This window comes from Mercenaria mercenaria, chromosome 18 (genome assembly GCF_021730395.1).
Source record: "Mercenaria mercenaria strain notata chromosome 18, MADL_Memer_1, whole genome shotgun sequence".
In the NCBI taxonomy this organism is placed as follows: Eukaryota; Metazoa; Mollusca; class Bivalvia; order Venerida; family Veneridae; genus Mercenaria; species Mercenaria mercenaria.
This window is the reverse complement of record NC_069378.1, coordinates 27,622,539-27,641,882: the sequence shown is the minus strand read 5'-3', so window position 1 is coordinate 27,641,882 and position 19,344 is coordinate 27,622,539. Positions and strand designations below refer to the sequence as shown.

The 19,344-nt window shown below is 34.6% G+C and overlaps 1 protein-coding gene across 5 annotated transcripts in view; it reads left to right on the top strand.

The window, feature by feature from the left end:
- The first annotated feature begins 344 nt into the window (after window positions 1-344).
- Window positions 345-19,344, top strand: part of LOC123539275 (uncharacterized) — a 120,110-nt gene continuing 101,110 nt past the window's right edge. For 2 of the 5 annotated variants that reach the window (XM_053530557.1, XM_053530556.1), the window contains exons 1-3: window positions 346-499; window positions 16,800-16,928; window positions 18,973-19,072. In XM_053530557.1, coding sequence (XP_053386532.1) covers window positions 16,808-16,928; window positions 18,973-19,072 — 221 coding nt within the window. In that variant the 5' untranslated portion in view covers window positions 346-499; window positions 16,800-16,807. Of the gene's footprint in view, window positions 500-1,615; window positions 1,685-3,800; window positions 3,953-16,799; window positions 16,929-18,972; window positions 19,073-19,344 lie in introns of those variants that run through there. The other 3 variants (XM_045323839.2, XM_053530558.1, XM_045323838.2) reach the window with 3 other exon arrangements.

Here is a 19,344-nt window from a genome sequence, read left to right as displayed (position 1 = left end):
ACTTTCAAATATTGCAAGGTTTAATAACATTGACACTTAATTGTGATTATACCAATTTAATCTCGAAGATACATTTTAATTTCGGAAAACACTTCCCAAGCTGAAACATAGCTTTACATATTCGAATGTTCGCCGTGATACGTTTTTTTTTTTCGTCACTTTAATGTGTATAATTCATTTCTATCCAATTCATGAGATGATTTGAATATGTTAAATTGAATTAATATTGAATATTTAACAACTATTTCATCATATCGTAATAAAGACACATTATTGAAAAGAAATGCATTCAACTGAAACGAATGCATAAAATGGTATATAAATACAAGATTAATAATTGGTTGAAATATAAAATCCCATTACATGGACTTCCTGGTTATAATTCTAAAATATAAATATGATTTACTGCCAAAAGCTCTTTTGTGCAACCGTGTCGATTTTCTGCTTTTCATGCCATAAATAAACGTCGGTATCCTTCGAACTGAGGATAATACAAACGGTAAGATTTTTCTATTTCGTGGATATTTATATCGTAATGTTAGATTTAATCATTCAAAGTTATTACCTAGCTTGTATAACAATATTTCTTTTAATGTCGGTTGTTGATAACATCGCGTTTTACATAAATGTATTCATTTCTTCATGTCAAGAACATTCAGCAATTTTGCGGAAGGTCGGTGGATCTACCTAGACTGTATAGGGTCAGCCTTCAACAAAATGTATTCCAAAATTATAGTTATGTTTACTGAAATCAAAGTGTTCTTTACGGTCACATAAAAAATCTGACATCCGGTCAAATTAATGGACAACAGCCTTGTGGCGCGACGTTTCTAACGTTCGGCCAGAAGTTTGGTGGAAGCAGATGTAACTTGGCCCGGATGACTAACGAATAAGTCGTCTTCCAAATTTTCGAAAGGTTCCGCTTGTTTGCATATACGTTTGCACATAATGGCCGCCAGAGCTTAAATAGTAAAAAGGTTAAAATAATATAAAAATATGACCGCCTGTCGTAGATAAAAATAGATTAATATTAAAACGACATCTCCTCTAAAACCACTTTTCCAATCACCCAAATATTCCTTGGTTGACCTTTTACTAATACTGTCCAACAAAGTACTTTCAAATTATTCTGTTTTGTCGAAACACCATGACTGTTAAGGGACGTAGTCACATTTACGAATATGTATTTAGTGGAAACTTTACAAAATCTTCTGGTTGGAAACTGCTGGCCCAATTTTGAAATAGTTTCAAATGTTCTTGGGTGACCCTTTAACAAGGCTGACCCACTTTTGTTGATTCTTCAAAAAAAACATGGCTGCCAAAGCTAAGAACTGAAAGATTTCCACACAAAATTCCAACAATTTTCCTATAATCTGAAATAATTTCATAAAGGTTCCTTGGGTAAACTTCTACCAAGGGTGCAGGAAGTATTCATATTTTTCAAAACTCATGGCCACCAGAGCTGAAGATAGAAAAAAATTAAAATGTAGTCTCTGTCTAACAACTTGGAAACAATATCACAGACATTATAATTGTGAAAATAATTGCTCTCACGTCCAGCGTTGACTGTCTACAATGTAATTAAAATTATGTTGATTTTTATACTTCAATGCAGGGTAGACTCTTGAACATCAAACAAAACAAGTGAATGCAGTTTTGCTATCCTATACAAAGTCTTCTACTGGTAGGTGACTATTTATCTCAACTGCAGTATGACCTAATGATCTGATATCTATCATTGATATATACACATCTAAATATACTATATGTTATAAGACCTCTAATGTTTGAATCAAGTTGTTGATTGCATACAATATCTAGTATGAATATAAAAAAATATAACATTTCATTTTCAACATTGTAGGAAATAGAGTGAAATGTAACGAAATACTTCATTATAAGATTATGTGTCATGCACGACATTCAGATCCCTCGATCGACAGTCAAGGCCACGCTCTCGATCAAACGTCAACATTTATCTTTCCCTGTATCGTCTGTAAAATATTTTAAGTCACTTTTTGTCCTGTTTGTAGGTTTTTCGTCCATGCATAGATATTGAAATAATTTTGTATAAATATTCAAGATAACAGGTTAATGTGACATATGGACCCAGTTAAAAAAGTGTTGTGTTTTCTTCCTATAACATGTCTTAAATTATTTTCTGTTCACGTTGATCAAGGGTTGTCTTTACATATTGACTTGAGTGTATTTTCTCGTGTAATCCATTAACAGGGATTTTGTGACAGAGATATATACATAGTGAAATATTGCCAGGTTTAAAAACATTGACACTTAATTGTGATGATACCAGTTTAATCTCACATATACATGTTAATTTCGGAAAACACTCCCCAAGTTCAAATAAAGCTTTAAATATTCGAATGTTTGCCATGATACGTGAGTTTTGTCCGAAATGTGTATAATTCATTTCTGTTTAATTCATAAGATGATTTGAATATGTCTTAATAAACCTACATTGTGTTATAATATAGTCTAAGCCATTAAACAACTGTTTTATCAAATCGTATAAAAGACAAATTGAATACTGAAATGAATGCGTAGAATGATAAACATGATTAATAAATGCTTGAAATATATTATTTTTAAATCACATTCCATATATTTCCTGGTTTTAATTCTAAAATATGAATAGAATATGTATTACTTCTAAAGGTTCTTTTGTTCAATCTCATCGATTTTCTGCTTTCCAAGCCTTAACTGTGATAAAAAAAAAACTGTTTGTAACGTCAAGGTTAACAGGTAAGTGAGTCACAGTTATCATTGTCAATGTGTCAATATCGTATGTTACAATGTAGGAACATTTGACAAAACCGAATTTAGACTCAACATTCCAACCTCTATTTCATATTTTAAGCGTCTAAATCAAGGAAGTTATCAAATAACGTTGCTTTATAGTCTTTATTTAAACCTATTGAAACATATACAAAGACTGTGTCCAGTAAGTTTTAACGAAATCTTGCTCAGAGTAGTACACTGTGACTTCAAAGCTAACCATAGGATAAGTTCACATGTTTACAGCGAGCTACAAAAATTACCTTCAATAATTCTTAATTTAAATTTTATCACATCACACAAATACACAGGAACATTGCAAATCTACTTTTACTATTAAAAATATAAATAAATCTGCATACAAATACCGCAACATCTAATATTATATGACACCTTATATGAATTGCTGTCGATAGTTTTAGCTATTATAACACACGGTCACTGGAAAAATAAGTCAAATTCAAAAATAAACTGTGACAGTGAACGTTAATTTCTGATGTCCTGTAATAAAACACATATTGCATGGTATACTATATAACATGTCTTTAATTAGTTTCTGCTCACTTTCATCAAGTGTGGTCTTTAAATGCGAACTTGAGTCTTTTTTCTCGTGTATTTCATTTGCAGGGATTTTTTGTGACAGAGTTATATGCATGAAGTCTATCTTTCTATTTGTGAAATATTGCCAGGTTTAAAAAAGATTGACACTTCTTTGTGCTTATATCAATTTAATCTCGCAGATACATTTTAATTTCGGAAACGCTTCCCACGTTGAAAAATAGCTTTAAATATTCGAATATTTGCAATGATTGTTGTTGTTTTTTTTTTTGTCCGTCACATTATGTGTAGAGTTCATTTCTATCCAATTCATGAGATGATTTGAGTATCTTAAAAACCCTACATTGTGTTATAATTATATACTGTAAGTCATTTAACAACTATTTCATCATATCGTAAAATATTTGTATAGAAATGCATTCAAGTGAAAAGAGTATCAATGCAAGATTAATGATTGGTTGAAATGTAAATTCCCATTATATGCACTTCCTTGTTGTAACTTCAAAATATAAAAAGAATATGTGTTTATTAGCAAATAATAATGCATTGTAATGCTACCTTGTGAGGTTAGTAGGCTTCGAACTGACGGATATCAAAAAGGGTAATATTTTTTTCTCTTTTTCGGGGATATTTATATCGTAATGTTATTTTTTTACCTAGCTTGCATTACAGTATATCTTTTAATGTTATGTCGGTTGTTGATAATATCGCGTTTTACATAAATGTATGTTGTTTTCTCTTTTTTTTGTACAATGTACAGCGATTGCGTTTGATGGTTGCTGGTTCTGCCTGGACTTTGTAAGATCAACCTTAAACAAAATGTATTCCTAAAAGGTTTTAACTCTGTAATTGTAAAGTAAATCAAAGTGTCCATTGAGGTCACAGCACAATTCTGACATTCGGTCAAATGACCGGACGCCATTCGTTTCACTCATGCATTACGTCGCGACGTTTTAAATATTCTTACTTGGCCAGGATGAATAATGGATAGTCATCTTTCAGGTACAGTAGTACTAAATAGGTAATCAAGCAGCAGATAATGGCGGGAAAAATCCTCATTCAAGTGTTGTTGTTTCTTTTTTCCTTGATTTATGTAAGCCATTTCCTGTTCGTTTTTTTATATATGTCTTTGTGGAGCTATATTTGACATTTTGGTACAATTTTCAAGGATTTTTTGCATTTATAGAAATGTAAACAAATCTTATAACACATGTGTTCTTACCCAGATTTTAGTTGTCAGTTTGGAAAATATTCCATAGTGTTGACCTGTCAGACAAAAATACCATCCTTAGAAGATACATCACCCCTTCTGTTCTTGGTGTTTTTAGCTCACCTGTCACGAAGTGACAAGGTGAGCTATTGTGACCGTTTGATGTCCGTCGTCCGTCGTGCGTCAACAATTTCCAAAAAAAATCTTCTTTTTGAAAACCACTGGGCAGAATTACACCAAACTTCACAGGAATGATCCTTGGATTTACCCCTATCAAAGTTATTGAAAGAATGGAATTCCATTCAGAACTCTGGTTGCCATGGCAACCGAAAAGAAAAACTTTAAAAATCTTCTTGTCCAAAGCCACAGGTCCTAGGGCTTTGATATCTGGTATGTAGCATCATCTAGTGATCCTGTACCAAAATTATTCAAATTATCCCCCTAGGGTTAGATATGGCCCAGCCCCGGGGGGTCACATGGTTTATATAGACTTATAAAGGGAAAACTTTGAACATCTTCTTGTACAAAACCACATGGCCTAGGGCTTTGATATTTGGTATGTAGCATTATCTAGTGGTCCTCTACCAAGATTTTTAAATTATTCCCCAAGGGTCAAATATGGCTCCGCCCCGGGGGTCACATGGTTTATATAGACTTATATAGGGAAAACTTTGAAAATCTTCTTGTACAAAACCACACGGCCTGGGGCTTTGATATTTGGTATGTTGCATCATCTAGTGGTCCTCTACCAAATAATCCCCCTAGGGTCAAATGTTGCCCCGCCCCGGGGGTCCCAAGTTTTACATAGACTTATATAGGAAAAAAAGTTTAAAAATCTTCTTGTCTGAAACCACAACACTTAGACCTTTCATATTTGGTTTGTAGCATTGTCTTATGGTCCTCAACAAAATTGTTCAAATTGTACACCTTGGGTGAAAAGAGGCCCTGCCCTAGGGGTCCCAAGTTTTATATAGACTTATATAGGATAAGGCTTTAAAAATCTTCTTGTCTGAAACCATACGACCTAAGCTTTTGATATTTGGTATGATGCATTGTCTAGTAGTCCTCTACCAAAATTGTTCAAATTATGCCCCTGGGGTTAAAAGAGGCCCCGCCCTGGGGTCACTTAGTTATTATGTAATTACATAGGAAAAATACTTAAAAAATCATCTGATCCTATTTCCAAGACTGTTTAATTACAATTACATGATAACCCCAAGTAATATGATGTCACTTGACTGTGACCTTGACCTACCGACCTACTTTCTTGTTTTTAAGATACAGCCTTGAAATTGTGATGACATACACAGTTTTGCACACAAATCGTAAAACTGAATTTCATTGACCATGAATGTGACCTACTGACTTTCTTAATATTTTATCATCAGTGTGACATTTGAAACATGTAGTTCATATTACTCAGGTGAGCGATCCAGGATCATCATGACCCTCTTGTTTGTGGTTTACAGTCTATGAGCATAAGGCTGGTAATCTTTTTTCATTTGCATAACTATGTGTAACAGCTCTCAGAAGTTATTTTAAGAGGAAAACTAGTGTGGAACCGATCTTTTTTGCACAAATGTTTGCCAGTCATATCGTCATTTCTTTCTAAGACTGACGAACCGTGCTTCAGAATGTACCGATCTTTACCGAAATTCATTATCTCTTTTAATTTTATTCGGTTTAATTGCGAATTTGTTCTTTTTTGTCCGATTCATGACATCGATGTATAACATATGTCTGTCTATAAATAAGTATGAAATTGCCATGATACTTCTTTTATTCGATGTTATAACATATATTTGTCTTTGAAGTGGTTTAGAATTGCCATGACGAAACTTTATTTTTGCCAGTTCATGACCTGTTTCTGTCTTTACATTCTCATTATCAAGTCATAGTGCATTTGTTATTCTGTACGTTAGATATAACAAGAAATATCTTTAAAAATGATGGTCGGCGAATTGTAATAAGGAAAGAAGTTTATGAATTTTTCATCTAACATTCATCTTTCATCTAACATTTTTCAAATTGCAAAACTAAACACCGCACTTTAACAATTTAAATGGTTCTCTTTTAATTTTTCGCAAACGTTTCGTAGGGTTGCAATTTTGTTTCGTTTATCCTTAGACGAATAATTACAGCAGTAATTTGATGAAGTGAAGCGGTTCATGAGAAGAGGTCATTAAACGTGTTTATATTTTTAACTAAATTGGTCCCTATCCCCATTTGTAACAAAATAGCAGGAGACCTTACGATATTGTTACACATCGAGTTTGATAAAAATCCATTACATTTTAGTGGTTAATGCGAAGAAAGGCATATCTACTTTTAGCTATAGCGGTCCCTATTTGGAAGAGGACCTTATAATGATGCTCCAGACCAAGTATGACAAAGATCCACCAAGCTGTTCATGAGACGCTGTATAAAGGCATTTCTAGTTTTAGCTCTAGCAGCCCCTAAAAGGGGTCAAATGTCCCAGCTGAACAAAGTTGGCTGCGGGCCTAATAAAGATGCTACAAATCAAGTTTGATTAGAATACATGAGAAAAAATCAATTAAAGGATTTTTTTATTTATTATTTTTATTTATTTCTAAAATAGGCCAACTGATCCCGCTTTAACAAATGCATATTCGCTATTCATAAAACTTTGGACAATGACGTCACACCTATAAAAAGTGAAGGTCAAGCAAAACATACAATTGTAATTATTTCTGTTTCATAAGCAAAGTTTGACCGTAGTCATATCACATAGATAAACTGTATGCAGCATACCTTCGTTACAGCGTAATTCGATTCAATCATTATATAGCATATATATAATGAAACAGATTTCAACTGAGTTCAACATTTTCATACCATACTAAAGAAAAATATTCATATATAATAAATCAGTTAAATAATTTATAACAAATATATCAAAGCAAACAAGTACTCATTTTAATATGCAATCTGAATAAGTCACAAAAGCAAGAAACCTTTTCATATACAGACGACAATTGTAACAAGGAATATCTTTTAAAAAGCACTTCTCTACATAAAAGACTTTTATCACACCCTTATTCATGTGATACGCAGACCGTATTCAGCTCTTTCTTTAATTTGATATATGGTGGTATTTGAACAGGTTTTTATCATATTTATTAAACTTACTTATCATTTTGAGATATATCAATATTCTTGCTAAATATACTGAGCCAAAGTTAGCTTTAAAACTGTGAACAGCGTCGTTTAGGATAAACGCTTTGTCTACATTTCACTCAGCGTAGCACAATCAACAGAGTGAAAGAAATTGACACTCTCGTCCAATCAGGTAGAGTGTTGCATAAATCTTCCATTTTGATAAATTATCTATAATGCGTTATCAAGTAGTTTGATTTGCAAACTGAAATCACGTGGTATAGGTAACGAAAACGAATTTAGACGGCGTCGCCGAAAAAAACATTCAACTGGATCAACTAGTTTATATTGAAATTCGAAACTTCCTGGTTGCCGCTCCATTGCGCTCGTGTGTTGCTGTTTGTGATCGTAATCGTATCGTAATATGAGGGACGTTCAATGAATAATGATACTCTGTGTGTAGTTCCGTAACCGGTGGTTATTTTTGAATGCGGTTTTCAGAACATTATAGAGCAATTTATTGGAAACAAAATGCCATAAAAATGATAAAAATCGGTAGATTCAAAGTAAAACAATGATCATTTTAGTGAGATGTACTCAGGTATACTGGACCATTTTATGTCCAAAATATTGAAATTGTAATATGCCATTCCTTGATTCTATTATTCAACTATAGTTCGATTTTCAGTTTAAACAGTTAAAACAAATCATCATCTTTACATAAACATTTGAAAACTAAAATAAACAATTTTGATAACAGTATTAAATGCAGTCACTGTGTGTATATTTTTACTCGAAAAATGACAAGTTGAGTAAAATAAGTCTCTGCTTTTGTCAGGTGTGATGTTCATCGTTGAAAAAAATTCTTGTATTTTAAGTTGATACTAATTTCTTTATTCTCGATTGCGAAACAAGTTCTTACAACTTAGATTAATGGCTCTTGAGACTCATTCCAGATGTAATCAACCTCGAGTTTAGATGTTTTAGTTGTGTTGTAAAATGGAAAACGCAATAAGTAGTTAAAAACAAACTCAAACTCGTCACAAATTGCTGTACCTCGTAGAAAAATGATAGAATGTTGTGATTTTACCCTAGATGCCCAGGACAAACTTAAGTTATGATTATTTTTGCTATGCTCCAGTATACCTTAGTACACCTCACTCAAATGATTATTTTTTTTACTTTGAATCTAACGAGTTTTTATCATTCGTATGGCATTTTGTTTCCAATAAATTGCTCTATAATGTGCCGAAAACCGCATTTAAAAATAACCACCGGTTACGGAAATACACACGGAGTATCATTATCTATTGAACGCCCCTTATATAACTTTGACATTTTGACAGTATTTCATTGTTGATATGCGCCTGGGTTCATCCTACAGAATTTCAACCTCATATATCTTCAAAATTTTGATAAAAAAAACATCACGAATAGTTTGCATATACATGTACATGTATATTCAGCCGGACGTTTCCTGTCAGAATTGTGCGGTGTGACGCTACGTTAAGACATGCCTTTTATTTGAAAGTAAACAAGATGAAATATTGAAAGCAATTATTATGAAATATATGAAAGTGGAAATATAGTGGTTGAGATTTAAGTATTGTAAGCATGGAGATTTACACGAAATAAATCATTTTAAAATACTAAACAAACAATTTTTATATACAGTGAAACCTGTATATAGCAGCCGGCCAATTGAGAGAAAAGTAGTGACTGCTTAACCTTTATCCTGCTAAATTTCTAAAATGGACTGGCCCATCATTCACTTTGGGCAGTACCACTTCTTATTCTTAGGGGTGTTTATTGAAAATTTACAGTCTGAATAGGGAACAGTGTAGACCATGTGCAGGCTGATCTTGGTAGAATCACTTGTCGCCAATGGCTAGTTGAAATTAGAACAAGCATTTAGTTTGGGAAATTCATTGACTGGCTGCTTAAGACATGTGGCCGCTTAATACGGGTAGCCGCTAAGGCAGGTTCATGAACAATAAATAACTGTAACATATAGGCAAGATACTAAACAAGACAAAAAAGTCAATTTGAAAAGTGTTGTAAGAAGACATGAATACAAACCGGCTTTGAAATGAAGTCAATAAATGCGCATGTTTATGCCCCCGAAGGGAGGCATATAGTTTTTGAACCGTCTGTCTGTCGGTCTGTCAGTCTGTCGGTCTGTCCGCAATTTTCGTGTCCGGTCCATATCTTTGTCATCGATTGATGGATTTTCAAATAACTTGGCATGAACGTGTACCACAGTAAGACGACGTGTCGCGCGCAAGACCCAGGTCCGTAGCTCAAAGGTCAAGGTCACACTTAGACATTAAAGGATAGTGCATTGATCGGCGTGTCCGGTCCATATCTTTGTCATCGATGGATGGATTTTCAAATAACTTGGCATGAATGTGTACCACAGTAAGACGATGTGTCGCGCGCAAGACCCATGTCCGTAGCTCAAAGGTCAAGGCCGCACTTAGACGTCAAAGGTCATTTTTCATGATAGTGCATTGATGTGCGTGTCCGGTCGATATCTTTGTCATTCATGCATGGATTTTAAAATAACTATGCATGAATGTGTGACACAGTAAGACAACGTGTCGCGCGCAAGACCCAGCTCCGTAGGTCAAAGGTCCTAAACTCTAACATCGGCCATAACTATTCATTCAAAGTGCCATCGGGGGCATGTGTCATCCTATGGAGACAGCTCTTGTTAACTTTGAAAATGAAAGCATCCCTTAGTGGGCAGTCCTTAAACACCTTATGCCGGTCTGGACCTTTGCAAGTTGCACATTTTTGGAGTTAAGATAAAATGTATAGCCCTCCTTCAGTAGACTGAACATAACCACACCTCAACTGTGGATGCACTTAATGATGGTTGTGGTGCATGAATACTGGTCAGAAAGAATCCCTGTAGGGACAGGATCAAGTTAAAATTAAGTACGCTCAGAGTTACTAAAATTCTAAACAAAGATGACTAAATATTGTCCGTAAGTATCGTTCTGGCAATCATGAATATTCCGTATATTTCCGTAAATTAATTTTCGGTGTCCGAACATAAATAGCGATATAACTAAATATTACATATATCGTTCTTAATTGATAAACTGTCACATGTGCAGGTAGTTGTACGGACAAAGCGTTTACCTGTCAATACCACAATATCAGGATTGTGGGTTCGAGTCCTACGTCTGGCCATCCCTTTTCTTTCCTCAAATTTTATATGCAGATTACTACTCATTTGATCAAACGTATCTTGACGTTTATGGTTCATTAATTAAGAGTAATCATATTTTCCCGTTGTAAAAAAGTGGAATAAAATTGTTTTAAAAGTATCTTAGATAAAAAAGACAAATTACCTGTCGCCAGCGTTCCAAAAAAAAAAGTACAACAAGAGAAAACAACTGGAATTCATAAAATATGATACATAAAATAATGTAAACGATAACATTACAGTACAATAATTGAAAATAAAAGAGATCTATTCAGTAAGTGATTTCGAACCCGTGGTAACGTGCATGGAAGTCAGACACCTTACCTCTACGCCAGCGTGTCATCGATTAGCTTTACATGTTACTTTAGTAATATGGATACTTTCAGGATACTAGTATTGCGTAATTTAACGAAAACGCCCGAAAATATTGGCGAAAATTAATGAGTGCCAGGTCAATACTTACGGACAATATTATTCTACATTTGTACCTAATAATCAACGTAGATCGTATGTTAGTTAGCAGCATACTGAAAAACCAAAGCATGTCGTCTGGGTATGAATTAATATATGCCTATTAAAATCAAATCACCGTCTTCTTGTCTAAAATTACCGTAAATACAGTATTTTGTCAGATTTATGACTAGTGTGTTCCTTTAGATTTGTACAATAACTATAGTCATTATATTAACATCTTTAGTGTAATCTAACTCGTATTTTTATTTTAGTTGTTAGTTTCGCACAGATTTAAAGGTAGAGTTTATCGTTAAAATTATCCATGTCATTTACGAATTCACAAATCGGGAATTCCCCTTGCTGTAAAATGCAGTCATCCGCAACAATGAGCATGTATAAATTGAAATAAAAAGCATACAAGCTGACCAAGGGGCAGGACGTGAAGTGGTTGCACACTTGGTTCAAGCGAGCGAAATGGTTGCAAACTTACAAAATGGCGGATATTTTCTGAAATCATCGCGTGTTCGCTTGTTTTTTTATCAGGTAAGTGGCTTTCTATGGTATTTTGAACTATATGGATATGTGCATGCATCAGTTCAATGTCTACGTCACACTCGGTTTTGCGTTTCAGGGTTGTAGATTTCGAATTCTCGAAGTTATTGAAGTTATAAAATGGTCATGTTCATGTTTTGATATTTGAATTGTGTCGTTTCTTGCCGTTTTTTCCATTCTAATTATCAAACTAGCCTGTTTCGGGGCCCTTAAACGAGACAAAACAACTAATTATGAAGAATTCTATAAACGTTTGGCTCTGCATGTTTTCGGGATAGTGCTTATACCCGAATAAATCTTGTTCAAGCTCTTTTTTGTTGCAAACTTGTACTTCAAGCAATTTCTGTCGCAAACTTTTTCTGAAAAATAGTGTCCAATTATCAGAGAATGTTTATTGTGCAACTCGTGTACATTTCTTTTCTGTTTAGGGTCGTACATTTTTATAGCATCAAATGGTCCTTTGATATTTTAATACAACTGTTGATAAAAAAAACTTTATCAGGTTTTCATGAAACCTGGTAGGATTAGGGTAAGTGTTCATACATAATTTTAACATCTTCCCTGTTTATAGATTCAGCTGTCTAGATTGCAAGCAGAAATAAAATTAATCTTTCGGAGACATTGTCTATAGGTAAATTTTGTCTTTTGGATCTTGTCCATCTGTACACACTATACATACAACGACTTTTACATGCAGTTGTTTTCTTTCAGATCTTTACAGGTCTAGATGCTATGAACATCAGACGCTTTTATAACCCGAGAGCATGAACATGAATCTTCATTAGTTGAACAAACTACGCTACACGTATATCAAAAATAACCGTTAGGTAAGTGTTATTGGTATCAAAGACAATTTATAAAATTTTGTAAGCCTATTCTTATTTTCTATTCCTATTCTGAACCAACAATTTTAGCAACATAAAGTCAGATACATTTTTGCGTAATATTATAGTACACACAAGCAATGTTAGCTACCAACCAGTAATGAAAAGTAAATTAATTGCAGTGCCATAATACAGAAGACATATAAGTATTGCTAAAGAAATGAATGGCAAGGACAAACATAAATGCCGTTTACTTGCAAAATTTATTTTAATTGTTAGAAACAAAACAAAAGCGTCAAGTACAACAGTGTATACTGTTGAATGTTCAGTTCTTTATATTATATATTGTTAATTTTGCATTACATTGCAATATATAACACAAATTACCAGTGTTACTTTTATTGCAGAGACCACGAGTTTAACCGAAGGAAAGGAAGAGTACCAAAGTATGGAACATTAAGAAAATTGAATGATATATCAAGAGGTGTTCGACCAGTTAAGTCACATTACAGAGATGACGAGTCCACTAAGACTATATTTTGAGCAAACTCACAAATTAAAATACAGCGCAACAGTTACGCTGAATACAGTGGATTGAAATTGATAAACTATAACAAGAAAATGTTCGCCTGCGATTAAATCCGTCTTCTCTGAAAATAAACAAACATAATTATGATGTTTTCTGTTGATTGCAACCACAAATTTAAATGCCAACTCTACTGTTTTCAATTTTGCCTTAATAAAGTTGCTTGTGTCCAAGATTACATCTTTTTGGATACCGTGCAACTTGGGTTTTGCCTTTTCCGAAGTTGTTTGTGGTACTTCTCCTTCCTGTTTAAAACCATTGAATTTTCCAATCAGAAAGTTTAAACGACAAAATTAAGCACGTGATAAAATGATGGGAGCTACATTCATGTTTCAGCAGATGTACACTGTAACAAAGATGAGTTAAATATTTTATCTCAGTTTTACTCTCATTGTACATCGTCCATGTGTTTTAGTGTTAGTATCGAATTATTTATTGTTTTGATACACAGTAGTATGACTTATAAGATATTTAAAGACGGCGATTTATGTATCAGAAACAAAATATGAACTATGCCGAATGTCCGTAAAGGGGTATTTTACATGTATCTTATCGCCAACACACAATAGCCTTGTTTCGTATTATGATCACGTTATATCGACTCAAGATTGCGCAGGTGGATAAACAACTACTATAACTTCTAACGAGCATAAAAATCGTATCTTAAGACTGGGATATATTTTTGTACATTTAATCTAGAAATGAAACATAACGTATGCATTTATGTCATTATGTTATTACATCACTGTTGTATATAAATGTGTTGTGTTTTTTTCTCTATCAAAACTACATGTACTAATATTTTACGAAAAACAGTTTTTATGAACAAATCATGTATCCTGGTAGTTTTTTGTTTCATGTGACGACAAATGCGTTGAAGCACAGACCGTGAACGCCGTGAACGGGATTTCTTTTAGCAAATACCACATTCCAGAGGGAATTCCCATCGCTGTCTCAGTCTTGCGTTTTTGCCTGAAAAATTGAACAAGGAAATACAATACTGTAGATTTCAGATCGATGGAAATTAAAACATAAGTTTGCTATATATTAGTCCGATTATAATATTTCTTTTATGTAAAATATCTTTTACAAATTTTCTGTCAATTATAAATACAGGTCAATGGAGATGGAAACTTAGAATTTGGACTAAGAATTAAGACGAGAATTTGTCAGATAACCCGGTTTGCATTAAGTAATTTCTTGGGCAAGATACACACAAGGCTAGTGCACACCATAGCAAAACATCGACCATATTATTTCCCTGATCTTCCAAAATCACAAAAAGCTAAAAATAAGTCACTGTTTTGTGCCCAAACGTCGTTATACGTGATTAGAAATAGAATTATAAAATTTCGCGCTATCTGCAGCAACTTCTAGGAAATTTATGATATGCCTCTTCAACCAGTTGCATGTAATAAACATTCTCTGAGAGTTGGACACTATTTTTTCAAAAAAAAAGTTTGCAACAGAAATTGCTTGAAGTACAAGTTTGCAACAAAAACTAGCTTGAACAAGATTTATTTGGGTATAGCACTATCCCGAAAACATGCAGAGACCAACGTTTATAGAATTCTTCACAATTAGTTGTTTTGTCTCGTTTAAGGGCCCCAAAACAGGCTAGTTTGATCATTAGAATGTTAAAAACGGCAGGAAACGACGCAATTCAAATTTCAAAACATGGGCATGACCCTTTTATAACTTCAATAACTTCGAGAATTCGAAATCTACAACCCTGAAACGCAAAACCGAGTGTGACGTAGACATAGAACTGATGTATGCACATATCAATAGAGTTCAAAGTACCATAGGAACCCACTTACCTGATAAAAAAAACAAGCAAACACGCGATGATTTCAGAAAATATCCGCCATTTTGTAAGTTTGCAACCATTCGCTCGCTTGAACCAAGTGTGCAACCACTTCATGTCCTGCCCCTTGCTGACTTCCTCTTTGCGTAAGTGTGCTTCTATTAGTTTCTCTGCCTTTAAATATGGAGTAACACTAAAGATTAGTTTTCTTTCATTTTAATTTAATGTAATATATATCACACGTTACGCTGTAAATCTGGTGTATTTTCTTACCTACTGTCATATTTGAGCCGCGCCGTGAGAAAACCAACATAGTGGCTTTGCGACCAGCATGGATCCAGACCAGCCTGCGTAGTCTGGTCAGAATCCATGCTGTTCGCTTTCAACGCCTATTGGAATTAGAGAAACTGTTAGCGAACAGCATGGATCCTGACCAGACTGCGCGGATGCGCAGGCTGGTCTGGATCCATGCCTGTCGCAAAGCCACTATGTTGGTTTCTCATGACGCGGCTCATTTAACGTTTCGGTTTAGGGTTAAATCATCTTTCCATGTACCGTGGTCTCCGGTGCAGTGGCACTATATTCACAGTGTAATTTTGACGGTTACAACAACTAATTATTTACGTTTTTCGGAGCTCTTATTTTTTGTTGTTTTTTTTTTCTCTCCATTTTTATACTCTAACGTTGTATATAAATTCAATATTTTTAAGCCGGAGATCATCCAGCCGATTTGACGAGACGGCCATTCATACTGAATTCTCACCAGATATTTGGCCATGCCGATCTGGGTCATTCTCCATCATTCAAAGCACGCCAAATCTCAACGTTTCCGTTTTCGATAAGCATTAATTAATAAAAAAAAAGGCCATACGAGCACTTTGCAGAACGTTGCCGCTCCGAATCTAGCGTTCTGGCCCGACGTTAGGACGTCCGGTGTCCAACAGCCGCCGTTTAATGATTTTTTTTTCAAATCAGACATTCGTAACTTCATATCCGTGTAACGATATTATAACTCAGTAATTCATCAATTCAAGAAATTTGATTGGTTTTGAGGATATTGTTCAAAGTTTTGCGAAACCATTGTTTATCACTTGTGTTTTCATACGCGTTTAATCTGCGTTCCGGGCAGCGGTCAACGAAACAAGTAGGACTTATTTTCTAACTTAAAGTCAGATTTATTTCAGATCCGATAAGCCTGGTTTCGATTCAAAATAAGATAAAGAGTTGTTTTCGAAAACAACAACAGAACTGGAAATCGGGTGCGGAAAAAGTTTTATATGGATTATAAGAATGAAAATTACTTTTCTGATGTTCGCGAATGTATAAACTCTTCGGGGCTTTATTCGGTGAGTTTATTATGTGACAGTGTTGACATCAGAATAAAATAATATAATCCTTCACTGAAGCGTGAAGGCCAAAAGCATTTTCGAGGTAATCTTGCTTACATGTGTCCTGCCACATGCAAGGCTCGTCCATTTCGCTTAACGTTGTTATTCTTTCACGTTGTTTTTTCCATAATACGGAATTGTTTATTAAACAAAAGAAAGAAACAAAAAGTAGGACCAGATTTACTACAAAATGAAATCTAAAAGGGATTTTCAATGAAAAACAGCGATCACGATCTACAAAAAAATGCATTCATTTATTCGCTTATTATATATTGTTACATTCTCGTCTGTTTTCAGGGTGAACAATGTTGTTCATGCGCTATGTGTACAGTCTGGTTGTAGTTGTCTACCTTTTCGCCCAAAACGGACAGCTAGAGGCGACAGCCGGTATGCGTATCACAGTAGCAGAAAAAACTTTAAAGATGGGTTAGTTAATACTTACAGCAATAAAGATTATCACATATATTTTTGTGATATTTTAATGTTATTGTTTATAGATTATTAGTGTCTGGTACTTTTTCCGTACACATAGGAGTCACATGCATTGTTTTTTGAAAAACGTTTCTTTTTTGTTGTTTTATTTTAAAACAGTTTAACAGGTAGAATATATCTAAACCTTATCGTAAACGTTTAAAGTAATTTTGTGCGAGTTTTTGTTTCTTCAGCAATTTAATTTCCGTTTATTTGTAAGGAGATATGGTTTCTATTCCGCATCGACACGTAGATAGGGAATATACTAGTGACTTCGCTAAATACAATCACACCTGCTCGAGATATAACGTATGGTGGCATATTTCTGCCAGCCACATATCCACTTATTTATCTCGAAATATTTCGTAAAAATGTCACTTATTCAATTATTATCTGGCAAGTGACAAAACTGCTTGTTACCCACTTAAGTATCTCAACAGGACAAAACTGCCTGTTAATGCCCACTACTGCCATCAACATATTCACTTACGTTAACTAGATATCTTGATTTTTGTCAGTTAGTCAGTTATGATTGGCATTATCCATCCCCTATCAGTACGGAATAAATGAAAATACATAAAGGGGCATGACAATTATTCAAATTTATCATTCCAAATTCTATCTATAGGCACAAACCATTAGGGATGGTGGTAGGGAATGAGGTGGATATACACTCATTCATTTTGTCAAAGAGTGAGAAAAATGTGAAGCCAGACCGAGACTCGAACCCGGTACCTCGGAATATCGTTCCGATAATCTACGGACTGAGCTACCCGACCGTCTACACATTTTCTCCCCGTTTCAATATTCAAGTTATATACCGTGACATATTTCCCCACAATTTTGTCCTCGAATTTCAGCAGGTACTTTATAAATCAAGCAATTACAGGCATCGGAGACTAACCAGTGTAATGCCGTCAAGGCCTCCGTTGGGCGCCAAATGTCACAGGATGAAAAAAATGTGCAGTGAGACCGGGATTCGAACCCAGTGCCTCGGAATACCGTTCCCATGCTGTACCGACTGAGCTACGCGGCCGCCTATACGTTTTTTGCCTGTTTCAATATTTAAGTTTTATCCCGTGACAATTCCGTAGACGAAAAGTCTAACCTTTAATCGTCAATTTGGGCACGAAATTTAACTGGATATCAAAAAAACTTTCACAATAACCACTTATTTATGTGAAAATGTGGACGGCAGAAGTTGGCACTATCAGGCTATTTTTTCCTGTTAACATAATTATCTGGATAACACGCAGTTTTGCCACTTGCCAGGTAATAACTGGATATGTGACATTTTTAGAGAAAACTGTCTACTTAAATAAGTGGATCTGTGGTTTGCAGAAATATGTCACCATAATAAAGTCTATTAAGAGACCACTCATTACCTTAAGTTTCAGTTCTGTTTTATGTTGTTTTAGAACGAGTGGTTGTATGAAGAGATCATTACTTTTGTGTTAAGGCCTAAAATATACTTTTCCAGTATCCCGACCTACCCTAATTTTTTGGCCCGACCCTAAATGTTTTGTTTGTTTTTGTTTTTTTTTTTTGTCTTAGGTAACTGCACTTTTTATCCTTTAAACGTGGTCAGTGATATTATAAATCATTTTATTGATGCTCTAAAGGCATAACCCCCTTATCTGGCACAAAACTAATTTCCGAAAAGTCTCACTTAATAAAATAAATCCTAAACAAAATTTACCAACCTACCTACCCTATATTTTTAGCATTTTACCGGAAACAAACTATCTTTTGTTAGGCCCAAGAATCCACGTTAAACATTACCAAATGTGGCCTCTTAATGCAAGTTATACTGTATATTTTCTGACCAGTTACGGTGTCCCGTTAGGGCCATAGGCTCCGTTTTGAAGCCTGGTTCTTATGTTTGAAAGTTCGCCTAATAGTACAAACCTTGTCATACTGAGCTTAAAGTTCGCTAGTCAAATGCTGAACTTGGAGACAGGACAATAATTTGCTTAATTACATCTATCAATTGTTTCAGTTAACGAAGTCGAAATAAGTGCACTGCAGCGCGACTTAAACGGTAAAAGATTCGACGACCTCAGCGATTCTTCTGGAGACTTGTCTTGGAGGCTCTCAGAGTAAAATATTACATAGATTTTCTATCAACATTTCGTAAACATTCATTCAAGCGCTGTAACTTTTGAAAGGTACAGTTTCGAAGAATATTTACGTTCATTGATGCAAACAATAGAATGACGTAACTTATTTAATTATGAAATAAGCAAGGCCTTACCATGGGTCTGATTTACTACGGTTCAGTGTGCAAATGCATAGGAATTTGATAGATATCCAAGCATCTGAACGACATACCGTGGTAAACCAGACATTAATACACAAGAAGGCCTCTTTG